Source organism: Montipora foliosa, chromosome 4, assembly GCF_036669935.1.
Source record: "Montipora foliosa isolate CH-2021 chromosome 4, ASM3666993v2, whole genome shotgun sequence".
In the NCBI taxonomy this organism is placed as follows: Eukaryota; Metazoa; Cnidaria; class Anthozoa; order Scleractinia; family Acroporidae; genus Montipora; species Montipora foliosa.
In genome coordinates this window covers 10,340,684-10,355,689 of record NC_090872.1, presented here as the reverse complement: position 1 = coordinate 10,355,689, position 15,006 = coordinate 10,340,684, and the positions used below count along the sequence as shown (strand labels likewise).

Sequence of the window (15,006 nt, the reverse complement as noted above, 5' to 3'; positions counted from 1 at the left end):
ACAAAAGTCTCGAATGTTTCACAATATTAGATTCGGCGAACTCTCGTTTTAAAATTAAAATAAAAGAAGCTTTGCATATCAAATAGAACAAACCTACTGTTAACCAACAACTACAACACGTTGGCCTTTCTCTTTCAGCTTAGTCTCGTTGGTTATTCAGTTTTAAATTACAACGATTTTTTTTTTTCAGTTTTTCTTTTTTAAAATGGCTTTGTCGCGACGATTTACGCACCTAAGTATCATAGCTAATCCATTTAATTTGTTTTTGTAAGTATACGTATAATGTATCAATTTAACCATTGTATTTTTCTTATAAATAGGTTTAAATTCAAATTGTATAATTATCTCATCCGCAACTGCAGATGGCATAAGTATGTCGAAACATGTCTTGTAAAAAAAATTAAAATGCTGTTTTATTTCTTCAAGTTATATGTAATACCCACTACTTGTACATTACTATTAAAAGACAACTTACAATTTTTTTGTGTTTGTGGTAGTATTTTGGTGTAACATTTAATATACACTTGTTTGTTCATTTGTACAAAACTCGCGTCCTTGAATACAGCACTCATCGTCCATATTGCGAAAATAAATTTGTAAATGAATACCATATACACCAACTCATTTTCCACATAGAAATCTTCATGTGTTTGACTTTTTCAGGTACATCATTGTTGTCGAGCATGATCTGAGTGTGTTAGATTACCTGTCCGACTACATCTGCTGTCTCTATGGAGCTCCAGGAGCGTATGGTGTCGTCACTATGCCATTTAGTGTAAGAGAAGGTGAGCAGACAGTTAGGAGAGTATTCGCCCTCCACCTGACCAAGGTAGCCAGAGATTTCCTTTTCTACAGCACAACTTCCCTGCATAACGTCCCTGCAACGTAAAATTTCCAAATTCAAGGATTTGACTTTAACATGCAGCAGTCAAGCTTTCATTCGCTATGTTTACTTTTACGGCGTTCAAACCAATCCAGCTTTAAGGTCGGTGCCTACTAATTCAAAGGTATTTTTGCTCCGATTTATGATTATGCAGGAAAGGTAGATCTTCCCAAGTGTTATTGAAATCCAAAAAGAAAATTGGGGGTTACCACGCATTTTTCAAAGATAATTCTTGAAGAATATTTGTATAAAGCTCTAAAATACAAAGCAATGTATGGCGCTCTTTCTCAAATTGCAGCTATATTATCTCTAAAGAATGCATGATTACGCCCAATTTTCTTTTTGGATACCAAGAGTACTTACTAAGATCTACTTTCTCTGCATAATTTTAAATCGCGCAAAAATATCCCTGCCTTAGTAAGCATCACCGATAGGAAATCCGAGTATCTGGAGATGCGCAGAACGTATGCGCAATAACAATAGTAGGCACCGACCTTAAGTTACTTCGCCAACGCTTCACAACGTTCTCAAAGAGAGGGTGTTCACACTTTATAAAATTCTTCGACTAATTCTTTTTTCACAAATAATTAATTTTCGCTCTTTCCCGCAGGAATCAACATTTTTTTGGATGGCTTTGTCCCCACCGAGAACCTGAGGTTTAGAGAATCGTCTTTGGTTTTCAAAGTGGCGGAAACAGCCGACAAGGTTCGCAAAATCCTTTTATCTAGAAATTGGAGGATGAATTTCGTGGGGAATGATCTTCGCGGTTAGGCGCGCGACTTTAGCAGTTTAAAGGAAGGATGAAAAATATCCAGGCTTTTGGCGTCGCACACTCGCAGTTAAAGAAGGAATTCCAATTTTTGTTTTGTGCGTTTGCTTTGACAGGAAGAGGAGGTAAAGAGGATGCGCAGATATAACTATCCTTCAATGTCGAAGCAACTGAGTGAGTAGCATCCGTAGGATCTGTATAAACTATTTAAAAAATGAAAACATAACGACTCAGTGTTGGCCAATCACCCTGCATGTGGGCTTAAGGACTTGTGGGCGAAACGACCGGTGACCGGTTAAGCCATTCATTATTAGAAGTATTGCTAGAAGCATTATTAGAAGCATGCTATTGCATGCTATTTTAACCCATTGACTCCTGGGAGTGAGGCTTAACAAATTTTGCGCTGTCTAACGCCAGACGAATTTACTCGTCGTCAACTGGGGAGGGGTGGGGGGGGGGGGGTGCTGGGGCTCGTGAAGAGTCAATGGGTTAACCAGTCAAAAACTATTTCCCTTCCATTTCTTGTCGTTGTTGCTTAATAGGAATAGGGTCAATCTATCGCACACTTACTATGATCTTGCGATGAAATGACTTTGTTTTGGGAGCAGTTTTTTCAACGCAATGTCTGGAAAAAAGGCTTTGCCAAAAGAACACTTACTCTGTAAAAATGCACCAAAAGTAAAGTATTTTTCGTCGAAAAAATGTATGTTTTTACCAAAAGACACCAAAAGAAAGCATCTTTTACTATTTTCGCTTCGTAATATTTTGTTTTTATGAGTCCCACACGTTTCGTGAACTTAGCGAAAACTAACAGCCAGTTGGACCAACGAACCGATCAGTGAGTGGCATGGGTCAATCTCGTCTTCAGTTCTGTTTCCTGGGAACGAGTTTGTGTCTTCATTTGAAGTCACTAACGCCTATCACTTTCTCCCTAGGTGTTCAAATGACTGGTCGTTTTTCTAACTTTGCATACCTTGTGCAAGATGCGAAATGCCGAGGCAAAAATAGCAAAATCCGTCATTTACCAAAAACTTCTGAGTAAAGATGTACCTCCGTACCTATGCTCAGAGGAGTATGGGCATGACTTTAGTGCCGGTCAGTAGACTGGATTTTCCCTCCGAAATAATTCCAGCAAACTTTTTTTTTTGTTTCGTTTTTTCGTTTTTTGCTTTCTTGGCAAACTCACGGTACAAAAAATACAGTAAAAATGCAGCGTTCCTAGCAAATTCTATTTTGGTTGTTTCGTTCGTTCTACCATGAAAGCCAAAATAAACAGAACGCATTACCGTTGATTTCACAACCAGAATACGTTCCAAGAGAGTGGATTAACCGAATGTTCAGTGTATTAGTACCAGAATAGCCCCAAGAGAATTTTGCATCATGTCCGCATTTTGCCTCGATTTGAAAGCGAGGCTGAAGTGAGCTGTTAGTATGTTTTTTGTTGTTACAGAGGACTTCACACTAAGCATCTCCGGCGGGGAATTCACAGACTCGGAAATCATCGTTATGCTGGGAGAGAACGGTAAGATCGTGATTGTGCTTTTTGCCGTTGAAGGGAGACGAGTGGAGAATGGAGGCACTGCTATCCCTGACTTACAACAATTGTTGGTTTTCGTGTGACGTCATGGAGGCCATGTTGGATGGCAAGAACAATAACTTGCCTCTCCTCTGGGAACTGAACTTTATTATTTTGCAAATTAATTCTGCGGAAATTGCCATCCAACATGTCCGCCCTGTCACGTGGTTGAAAACAAAGACTAACTTTGGTATGTCGTCGCCGCCATTTTGGTGGTGTAAGCAAAACGCAAACTTGCGACTAATAGACCATATTCGTATTCTCAGTATTGGACTGGAACTACAATTGTATCTTGCAATGGAAGCTAATGCAGGGGAATCTTGTGAAACGCAAATACTTTTTAATATATTCCCCCGAATTAGCCTTTATTGCAAGCTATTGTAGTTCCAGTCCAGTACTGATAATACGAGTATGGTCTGTTCTATTTGGCGCCAAGATTGCAACGATGACGTAACATCCAGCAATGAGGTGTTTGAACATTATGTCAAATGAAGCTCAGTCGGAGATAGGATTTTACAAGCAGTATACCGTCTGGCTAAGAAAGTTGGCCTGCGAGAAGTTTTTAATTACCATTCAAGCATTCAACAGTGTATGCAATTCAGCTTTCATAAATTATTTTTCTTTTCCTTTCAGTTCGTCAAGAAAAAGGGTCAAAATTGTCTCCAATCTCGTCTGGTTCCGGCGAATTCGTTATTGATTTCACTGACCATAAACATATCTTGATCTCGCTTCACATTCTCTGTTAGAAACATTGTAAAAAGGCGATCGTTTGTTTTAGATTGAGTGTGTTTGTTTAAGTGTATTGAAAATGCCGAGAACCAATAATATAACTTTCCTGCCGTTAAATCAGCTCACGGGCCGTGGAAATTTCTCCGATCGAGTGAAAACACATTCTGACATGACTCTGATCATGACATCCAATCATAAACTTTAATCCTTCTCAGCACTAAGTTTACTCGATTGATCAAACATGTGTATCTGCATTGCTTTGTCTCTGTTGTCGTAGGAACTGGGAAGACGACTTTCATTCGCATGTTGGCTGGAAAACTCGCCCCAGACAGTCAAGGTATCATTGAAGACAGTGTATGTGTTTTGCATGAAATGAAACATGTGTACATATTTATGTTGACAATTTAAGGAATTGTCCCTTATAGACACCTGAACATTCAGGTGGATTCAACGTGATTCGAACCCATGGTCATCGAAAGAGGGAAGCTTGTTAGAGGTACAATTACCTGACGGAAGAAAGATACGAAGTATTGAGAGTCTTTCGTGAAGACTGATGACATCATGCACGAGTCCATGAAGAACATTACAGTATAGCAAAGGAGTACACAAGGAGAGTAAAGAGAGTCGTTTCTTCAAAGCTGAATAGGGGCAATGTCATTAAGCCTATCAACAGTTGCGGTGTCACTACTCCGATACATTGGTGGCGTTATGAAATGGACAAAGAATGGACTAGCCACGTGAACCGCAAAACTAAGAAGCTCTTGACAATACATGGCGCTCGGCGTCCAAGGGAGGGAGAGCGCACTATAACTGACCTCGATATTCCCCTGGGTATTTTTTTATGCCCATTTTTTGTTTTGATTTCGCTTGACGGAGTAACCGAACGTCGGACAAGTGGTCTACCTCTAGAAAACGTCTCCGAACTCTGACGGTCCTTTTATTGTTTCTTTCCTTCTACAGAAGCAGTCCCCATGATGAATGTTAGCTACAAGCCGCAGAAAATAAGCCCAAAGTCGCAGGTATTTGAAGATGTTACGTGAAAGCTGTTTTGTTTTTTTGTGTGTGAATCTTTGAGAATAAAGACTTCAGTGCAGGAATTCACGAAAGTGACGGAGAACACTTGAAAACCTTTAACCCCAAAATTTAACATCGCAATATGAGACATATAAAATGTCCTTTCTAGCAATCGATTGTTAACTTTGAAATTGTGAACCCCCATTAGATTTACCAGTTGTAAAAATAATTTATGTGGTTTCCCCTCCTTTTTTTCTAAGAACACCGTACGCATGCTCCTGCACGAAAAGATCCGTGATGCTTACGTTCATCCTCAGTTTATCGCTGACGTCATCAAACCACTACAAATTGAGCAAGTCATGGATCAAGAGGTACGTAGGCTCGTAATTCGTGCATGCATAATATATTTTTGTTGCCAACAGCACAAATTGTTTGGAAAGGAATTTAGGTGGATCTCCTCAGCTCCGTATGTTAATCAGTTGCCATTTTCTGATCATGTGACAGTCTCATGAGAACATTTTCTTTTTCTTTTAATTAAACCTGGAGCACTTTTACTACTAAGTCTGTTAGAAAAATAAACATGAAAGCTTCCTGTTGAGCCGTCAATATTAAAAAACCATAACGAGCACATTAACCAGCATCTTGCACTTTAAAAATCTAACATCTGAGAGAGAGATAAGTATGGTTGGAGGGCCAAGCATTACTCACATCTATTCCAAGCTTAATAATTTATAGTTTATAAAGCGCTTTAACAAAGCGTTTTCATAGACCCACTCCCCGCGTCCATTCCTTTGCCGGACGGGCTTCCTAAAGCAACATTGGACGCGGGGAGTGGGTCTATGAAAACTCCAGAGCATCGAAACAGTATAGTTGGAATTTTCTGTCTGTGAGTCACTTATTCTCAACCAGTTTTGTACAAGATTGAAGTTCTTAGCCGCACACTTTATTACTGAAGTAACCGAAAAAGCCATTCAAGCGGATTGTAATGGAGTTGAATTCCGCCCTAACCACTGCACCATCCAGCCTTCATTTGAAATTCTACCATTGCTGGGAAAAAGTCCTCATTTCAATCGTGCTCAGATTTCGTTGTCACAGTGGAGGCTCAATGCAACGCTAGCGTAAAAATAAGCAACACATGTAAGCGTGTTAACTTAATTGGTGCCTGGTTCTAGCATACGGTACTGATCAAAACATCGCTGAGTTACGGTATGTTGCGTGCTTGTCCGTTTGCTAGCATCACTGCTTGCTTTTACGCTTGGCGTCTCTTTTGAAAGATAGGCTTCATTATTCATGGCACGATTTAAAACTTACTGTCGTCTTCCAGGTTCAAAATTTATCTGGCGGTGAACTACAACGAGTTGCTCTGACCATATGTCTTGGAAAGGTAGGCGGTTGTTGTTGTTTTTTTTTGTTTCGTGCCTTTACGAAAAGGTCGAGAACTAAGGGGGTATTTATTGCGGTTCCCTCTCTTAGCTCTGTATTTGTTTACATGATACCTCCAAAAAATGCCATGCTGGGGCGACTCACACCAGCGCGAGTTCACCCCGGTTGCTGCACCGGAGCGAAAATTTCCTTCCGGCGCGAAATCTCGCGACCATTATGTAAACGAGGAACGATCACTCGTTCTGGTGTGAAATCGGTTTCCCGGTGGGCTGGAACGGGTAGCGCATGCGTATTTTTCCAATTTGGATCGTCAACATGTGGTGTCCCTTTATGTAGACACGATTCGAATTCACCAGGGGCCGGTTCCTGAAAGGAGGAATGACTCTATTCCAGGGATAAATGTGCCGGAATAAGGCACATTTATCCCTGGAATAGAGTTATTACACCTTTCAGGAACCCGGCCCAGGTCATCATGTAAAGGCGGTACGAAATCAAGAAGTCACCGCGGTGTGAAACTCGCGCCGTGCGAGTTTTCTCATGTAAACTCTCCCCTAAGGAACGAGGAAGGCAATGGGAACTTCCATACCATAAAGAGCTGATGTAAATTACTTACGTGAAAACCTACCTTCCGCCGTTGAAAACGTCAAAAAACGAACGTGACGGCCAGCAGTTTGAGTTTAGCCGTAAACGTGGGTCTAAAGGTATCTATTGCCCGAAAAATTCGTTGCTAAAGGTCTCTAATAGGAACTTTAACATCTACGACGACGGCCTCTGCAATAAACATCACCTCAAAATAGAACTTTGCCTTATCATAAGTCTTTCGCCATCTCATTCATGTCCTACAATGTGGGCAAAGTATCCTAAAACTAAATTGGTACGAGCTGTTTCAGATTGAAAGTAGAGAATGAAAGGTGCACATTTGTACGCTCACGTCGTCGTCAAAACCTCAAATTTAGGGAAATTACGAAACGAAGACAACGACGGCTACGAGGACTTCATTTAAAAATACGAGTTCGCGTTATTCGTATCACTAAAAAACTATTTCATCTCGTTTCGCGTTAAAAATGTGTAGTAACTGTTGAGGAATTAAACTGGTATGAGTGAGTTGGAAGCGTAGAGAGAGAACTGAAAATTCATCGTCATGTGCTAACGACCTCCACAGAACCTTGAATTTGGTCATTTCACGTCGTCCTTTAGGAGATGACGGCAAAGAAATGTACCGAAATGTAAAACGCACGTGCAGAACGTGCAGAGCCATTATTTTTGCTCACTAAACCTATTGTTTTGTAGCGTCGTCGTTGCCGTCGGCGTCTTCGTTTCGTAAGCTCCCTAAAATTTGGTGATTTCACGTCGTCGTTATGCAGAGGACCGCAAAAATACGTGCTAAAATGCATGCTGCACGTGCAGCACGATTATTTTTTCTCTTTTAACCAGTGATATCATTGTTTTGTGGCGTTGTTGCTGCTTCACCGTCGTCGTTTCTTAAGGACGGTGCCTACTAGGCAAAGTTTTTTTTTGAGGTGATGTTTTTGTAGACGTCACCGTCGTATATATTAAGGTCCCCATAAACACGATGGGGCACAGGGCTCGTTGAGTAGAAGGTAGACATTTAACAATTATTCCATGAGCGCGCGTTGGATATGAGATGGTAACCAACGAGGCGCGTAGCGCCGAGTTGGCTATAACCACTCTCATATCCAACAAGCGCGAATGGAATAATTGTTTTATTAAATTCCTTCAACTCCAAAAGTTTAGAAGTACGAAATACGAGCGAAAAAAGCGAGAAAATCCTAGCGAAATCGAAAAAAGTTGATAAAGATGCGATGTTGTGTACATGTAATACCTCGTGGTCAGACAGACGCAGGCTCATCACAAAAACATTTCTTACCTTTTCGTGTATCTCTAAGCTTCGAAAGTGATCCAAACTTTCCACAAAAACCTTTTTCTTTTGCTTTATACCGAGAGAAATTTCGCTTTCTGGCGTAAACGTTTTTAGTGTAGCAACGCTAAGCGCAATCATTTACCATATAAGGTCAAAGTAAGGTATATGAGCTGATAACCGAGATTGAGTGAACCAATCAGAGCACGAGAATTGCATTATCCGAGGTTGAGAATTTAATAATTTTTAATAGACCAAAAATAACAAAATACGCTATGTCGGTCTTTGTTATATCTTGCAGCCAGCTGACGTGTATTTGATTGACGAACCCTCAGCATATTTGGACTCTGAGCAGCGTCTTGTTGCTGCGAAAGTCATTAAACGGTAAGTGTCGAAACTTGTCGTTGAACTCGGTTGAGTTATTCGCCACGTATTAATCAATGTCTTTACCCGGGCGAAGATTAAAAAAGCTTTGCTATCAGGAACCTGTGGACACATATTCTTGGAAAATTTTTAGATTTCAACTCTGTAAAATATCTTTGAGTCGGATTTTTTTCTCCATTTAAACAGCCTATGACCAACTGTAGAGAGATGCATGGATGTGGTAACTTTTTACAGCGGATCTGCTCTGATTTCTGCTAACGTCTAATGCAAATGTTTTTTTTTTCAGTTTTATCTTGCACGCTAAAAAGACCGGCTTTGTTGTTGAGCACGATTTCATCATGGCTACTTATCTCGCTGACCGCGTCGTTGTGTTTGAAGGCGAGCCCTCTATCAAGACTCTAGCCAACAGGTAATTAAAGTTGGAACTTCTGATATGACACTGCGCATGCGATTTAATTTTACTGGAGAAGCCTAATCCCTTCAGGCGAATTATACGTACCTTACGTTATTCAAAATGAATAAAGGGATTTAGTTTCTATTGGAGCCGATGACTAGGAGCGAACAACTCCCGTACTAATGTCACGGCATTTTTACAGACCGATCTATTTTTAGACCACTTTTTTCGCTCAACAAAGGCGGTTCCGGTTCGGTGACTCTATGACGTCAAGTTAGTTTCCTGTGATTGGTTATCCGGCTCCTGCGGGAGTCTCATTCGTGGGAAAAAATCAATCCAAAAATAAATCGGTCTCTGAAAACTGGCGCCATGACTTAAATGTTAAACACTTAATGACTGGTCCCGAGGGAAACAGTTCATTTTGTTTCCCGAGAATCTCAATGTTTCCCCGAGGCGTAGCCGAAGGAAACATTGAGATTCGAGGGAATCAAAATGGAACTTTTTCCCGAGGGACCAGTCCACAGTACTGGGAGATTTATTTTTTTCATAATTTTTCCTTGATGACCACATGTCTATCATGTTGAATCGGTCATCCAAGGAACCAGCTCTCAATACTGAGCTTGCATTTCTCAATTAACTCTCTCTCTGAGAATATCAGCCCGATGTCCCTTTCATCTATGAATGATGCTGCTTTACAAATTATCAATTTCACAAAGAATGTTTGGGCTCTCAAGCGCCATTGCCACCTACTAATTTATCACCTTTACCGAAGCGAAATGTTTAAACTTGGGGAGGTGACTAAATTAAGGAGTTTTGAGAGCCGTTGACTCAGAAGCCGATTTGTCAATAACACAATGCCATCATATGTTAATGATCAAATTGTAATCAGTGACGTTATCAAAAACAACCGTTGGTTTTTTTTCCAGTCCCCAGACGCTGCTAACCGGTATGAACAAGTTTCTTCAATCCCTGGAAATCACCTTCCGGCGCGACCCGTCCAACTTCCGGCCGCGGATCAACAAAATGCATTCAGTTAAGGTAACGCAGGGGTAGCGTTGTAGGAAACATAAGCGACCAGCGACAGAGGCGGTAAAGAAAACGCCATAAAACAGTAGATTATAAGACGAAAGAAGAGCAAAAAGGGCTGTACTGCACGTGCGGTACGAGTGGGAGTACGAGATATGGAATCAAGTTCTAAGGAGCATGCGCTATGTCTGAAACTCGTGGTGCGACGAGTTTGAAGTGAAAAGTCGTTAGTGGGAAATTTAATTTTTTTAGCAGATTTATCCTGACAGAAACTAAATAGACTAATTATTAGTTGTTTGTTTTTATTAGCTTTTGCCTTGGTTGGCGCAGCTTTACTCAAAAAAACCGAATAAAAAGTTGGAAAACCGACTTGTGATCGAAATTTGTTCATGTGTTAGTTTAACTTAACACTTTTACAATTTGCCATCAGTGAGCTAAGCAGCTTTAATCTCGATAGATTAACTCTAAACTAACTATTTTAAATATGCTCTGGTAGCGCTTTCATAAACGTTTTTTGGCGTATTATTTTAGTACTCGTTGATGTATGCTTATCCTTATTTTTTCGACTACGACGAGAACGAGCTAAACTCGGCTCGCACTCGTAGTCGTACTCCTCGTCGGTGCTAGAACTCTCTAACAACGCGAAAAAAAAACATATGTCAGGTTTTGACGACAAGTTAAACGTGAGCATACAACAGTGAATCGTTTATTCTCTATCTTTACTTCAATATCGTTCGTACCAATCCAGGTAATAAGATGTTGCTCAACGTGAACAAGATTGTTCAATTGGGAACACTCAAATCAAATCAAGTCAACACATAGGACAGTTTTCAAATTACTGTCGAAAGTAATTAGGCGATTGCAATTGCTACGCTTATAGTGATTGGTTTAAGAATCTCGCGCCAGTTTATCAACCAATGAAAAGGAAAACCAAAACCAATCGCGACTTGCACGCGCGATGTTTCCCGCGCTTTGAGCAACTTGAGTTAGACGGAATTGCTACGAATTTAGATTGTTTCACTGCGTTGTATGCACCTGTTGTGATTGGTCGAAGCAATTACTGAACACCGCTCTATCGAATCATAGGTTGGTTTTTGAGGAGTGGGGAAAAGTGGACTACCTGGAGAAAAATCTCTTGGAGCAGAGTAGAGAACCAACAAACTCAATCTACGTATGACGCCGAGGCAAATTTCCCTTTCGTAAACGGTCGTTGCCATTTGAAACGGTCGATGCCATTTATAACGGTCGACGACTACACACTTCACTTCAAAGAAAATTAAAAGAAACAAACTAAGAAAAAATATTAACAAAAAAAACATTTATAAAAGAAAAGTTGGAGGAAAAAAAGAGTCCGAAAATTTCAAGACTCGAACTCGGGTTCTTAGCCCTCACCCTAAACAGAACCCTAACCCGAACCCTAACTCATATGACCAGCGAGACACAACTCCCAGTAACCGCAACCTTTTGAGTTCTTAGACCTAATGAGTGTAATTCAGAGCTAAAAAAATGGCATCTACCGTTTCAAATGGCAACGACCGTTCTGAGAAATGGCAACGACCGTTTACGAAAGGGAAATAAGCGACGCCGAGTCTGGGAATCGAACGCGGGCCACATTGGTGGGAGAAGAGTGCTCTAGCTACTGCGCCATCTCTGCTCCCAAATCGAACAACTTTCTTTTATTTTTTTGGCAAAACACGAATTTATGCCTAACGTTTTCGTTTTCCGTTAACGCGATGCTAAATCTATTTATTACCTATTACTGCGTTCTACTACGAAGGCATTGAGGAATCGAAAATTTGATTTTTATTTCTCTCACCAGGACTCCGAGCAAAAGCGGACAGGCAACTACTTTTACCTTGAAGACTAAAAGAGCCTTGGCTTTTGCTAAAAAAAGAAAACGTTAAGAGCGAATGCAGCACTTCAGGAACGCCTTTAGGAGCGATGGAAGGAAGGAAAACAATGAAAGACTACCTGGAATCGGATTGACAAAGGTTATATTTATCTTTGAAGAATATTGCTAATTTCTCATTCACAAATTATCAACTGCCTTTGTGAACTAGCCTGCATCGAGGAAAAAATGTCTTTATTGAATCTTTGTATCATATCATTGGAGTGTTACAAAGCCGCGAAGACAATTGCCAATTACTCTAACTTCGAGAATACCGTTTTATTTTTGCTGTCGATCATCAAGCGAGCCAAACACGCGAGCTTGCACGAAACTTGCCTCCCACAAGGAGACACGACGCGGGCGGAAAAGCGTGGGCAGATATTGCGCGCGGTTTTTTCTCTACTTGACAGGATTCAGTTCAACAAAATAAACCACCACAGTGAAAATGTCTTGCCTGATTTATTTTTAAGCCAGGTGTTATTTTAAAACTAAAAATTTTATCTCCGTATGAGGAGCAAATATTACCGGAGGGACAACCCCTTTTTTTCTTGAACCTATCTTAACTTGCTCTTTGACCAAGTTTTAAAGTGAAAGTTTTGAAGTCTCAACAGTTGATCGAAGATCTTGGCGGATAAGTCTCTTGAAGTTAAGACAAACGGTTCAGCTTGCCACTGGACAAATTACGTCCACTTGACAGACGAGCCAACAACTGACTGTATAGTATATTGACGAAGTATTGATAGTTATAAGAGAGGGGCGATCACGATCACAAATCAACGCGCATCTTCTATCCCATTATCCCATTATCCTTACCACTCGTAAACCTTTCGGATGGGGTCGCGAAGTCCGTGAAGAAAAGAGCTGAGCAACGCGCCTCTCGCTCAGCCGTTTTCTCGCGTGGAGAGGAAGATTTTGGTGATATTTTCGCTTCATGAGGAAAATATCCATTTTTTAAGCACCCGTTGCGAGAATCTTGCTGGACCTGACCAGGTGATCATCATGTAAAAGATCTTAATTCCGTATCACTTGTCTTCGCAACTTGGAGTTCGAGATGGCGTCCCACAAAGGAAATGGAAGTCAACTACATCATTGGAGAAAGGAATTTTATAGTTTTGATTTGCAATTTCATCCTTTTGATCCCTGGGCTAAAAATGTGGCAATTTTCCCATTTTGCCAATACGAAGTTAGGCCCGTTTTAAACGTCGCATTTTACATGCGCCGAATCTAATGCAAATGAGAAAAATCTATTGTTTTCGCTCGTTTGCATTAGATTCAGCACATGTAAAATGCGACGTTTAAAACGGGCCTAAGGAAATTGTGGGTCGTTTGCAACAGTAGGAGCAGTTCCTCTTGCTGTCGATGTAGATTGAAATGACTAAATCCAGCTTAAAGGTAAACGTTTTGTCGTTAACTACCTACCAACTCACATCATACAAGCGTCTTTGAATCATGCGCAGAATTCGCTACCTTACATAAAGGTGGCTTTAACCCTTTGCTGTGACTCCCGCGTGTGATCAGCTTGTAAATTCTCTTCACAATTTCGATGAAATGTCAGTCAGACAGGTATTGAGAATGAAGATCAGTAATAGGCTTTTTGCATGACCGCGTCTCGTGACCTTGTCAATCAGAAAAAATGGGCGTAGTACAAAATTGATGCTAGAAATGGAAAGAACGTGACATTACAATCACTTTAAAATCTTTCGCCTAAATGTCAATGGCCTCAAAATTTCTGGTATCTACTTTGTACCACGACCATTCAGTTTATGCCTGACAAGGTCACGTAACACGATCATGCTAAGGGCCTATTGTCAGCTTAAGATGTGTGATCTTGATATAACACCAAATTCTCATGACTACCCAACAAAGAACTATATGGTACTAGTTGGGAGAATGAATGTTTTGATCTTTGGAATGAAAAGGTTAAGCTACTCTGGCGGGCCACAGTGTGATCGAAAATAGAGCGTAGTCTAGAGAAATCGAGTAATGATCTCAAGAAGTGTGCTACGCGTATTGTAAAATTGCTTCAACGGAGAGACTTTTTAACCCAGTGGTTCTTTGTTTTTGGGAAAAAATGTTCCAGGGCTAACGTGATCAGTGTTTGGTGGGGGTGTCTTTCTATTACACTTGAGAAGACAACGGGCAAAAAAGAAAGATTTGCAGTTATTATAAACCGGAATTATATCCACAAGAAAAATCAAACCCAACTTTTTCATGTGTAAATTAACTTTTGAGTTAATTGTTTTGCGAACAAAAGAACAATACAGCAGTTCGTGGTTTCTTGCGGGCTGTAAGAGATTTAAAATTAATTTTAAACATCCCGCATGTCTTTTCATAAGTTTTATTGATTCAGCTGCAAGTAAATGTGAAAAGCATCAGATGTTCTGAGAATTTCTTCAGTAACGTTTGCATGCACCTGATATCGAAAAAGAAAGCGAAAAAATGCATGAACCGAAAATATATCCACAAGAAAATGGAATCAAACTTTTCTATGAAATGTCAAGAACGAATGTGTACTAATGTGTTATCTTTTAGAGAGATCACGTAAAGAGTTGCCTTCAGTGTTATGAAGTCTTTAGAAACATAGAGCTGTTGTAAATTTTGGTCTTGTAGCAATGACTAACGGAAGTTAGCGATTTTTCAGTCAGGTAAAATAAAAACCAATTTAAGACTTGTTCGAACCCTTTTCCTGCTGCCTTCATTTATTTCCTTTGTTTTGTGTACAAACCGAATTAGAATTAATTAAGCTTATTCACAAACACTAAAAACAACACACCTTTACTATAAGGTACTATGAACCCCTAAATTTTAAATGAAGTACAGCAGTGGCGACTGTTGCCAATTGGGAATTGCACAAAAGGCAAAATTTAAAATATAATTCTTAAAAAAATCGAATGTATGAATTTGTGAAGGATGTTGCATGCTTTTTTAGTTAGATTTGGTGATGTTGTGTGCATAACATTGGTCTGCGTCTTCGTAATTTTGGACTAAGAATTTGTAGCATTGGTTAATTGGTGTTTTGTTTGTACACTGTGAGCAGAGTTTGGAACAGTATGGTACTGTACATAGGTTTGCTGTATGGCC

At 40.2% G+C, this 15,006-nt stretch overlaps 1 protein-coding gene across 1 annotated transcript in view; it reads left to right on the top strand.

Moving 5' to 3' along the window:
* The window catches only part of LOC137999775 (ATP-binding cassette sub-family E member 1-like), a 30,400-nt gene extending 18,027 nt beyond the window's left edge, over nt 1-12,373 (top strand). Inside the window, exons 10-21 of the mRNA XM_068845679.1 lie at nt 664-785; nt 1,494-1,588; nt 1,769-1,826; nt 3,103-3,174; nt 4,235-4,294; nt 4,918-4,976; nt 5,232-5,342; nt 6,296-6,355; nt 8,535-8,617; nt 8,904-9,026; nt 9,938-10,049; nt 11,857-12,373. Coding sequence (XP_068701780.1) covers nt 664-785; nt 1,494-1,588; nt 1,769-1,826; nt 3,103-3,174; nt 4,235-4,294; nt 4,918-4,976; nt 5,232-5,342; nt 6,296-6,355; nt 8,535-8,617; nt 8,904-9,026; nt 9,938-10,049; nt 11,857-11,904 — 1,003 coding nt within the window. The 3' untranslated portion in view covers nt 11,905-12,373. The remainder of the gene's footprint in view (nt 1-663; nt 786-1,493; nt 1,589-1,768; nt 1,827-3,102; nt 3,175-4,234; nt 4,295-4,917; nt 4,977-5,231; nt 5,343-6,295; nt 6,356-8,534; nt 8,618-8,903; nt 9,027-9,937; nt 10,050-11,856) is intronic.
* Nucleotides 12,374-15,006: the final 2,633 nt, after the last annotated feature.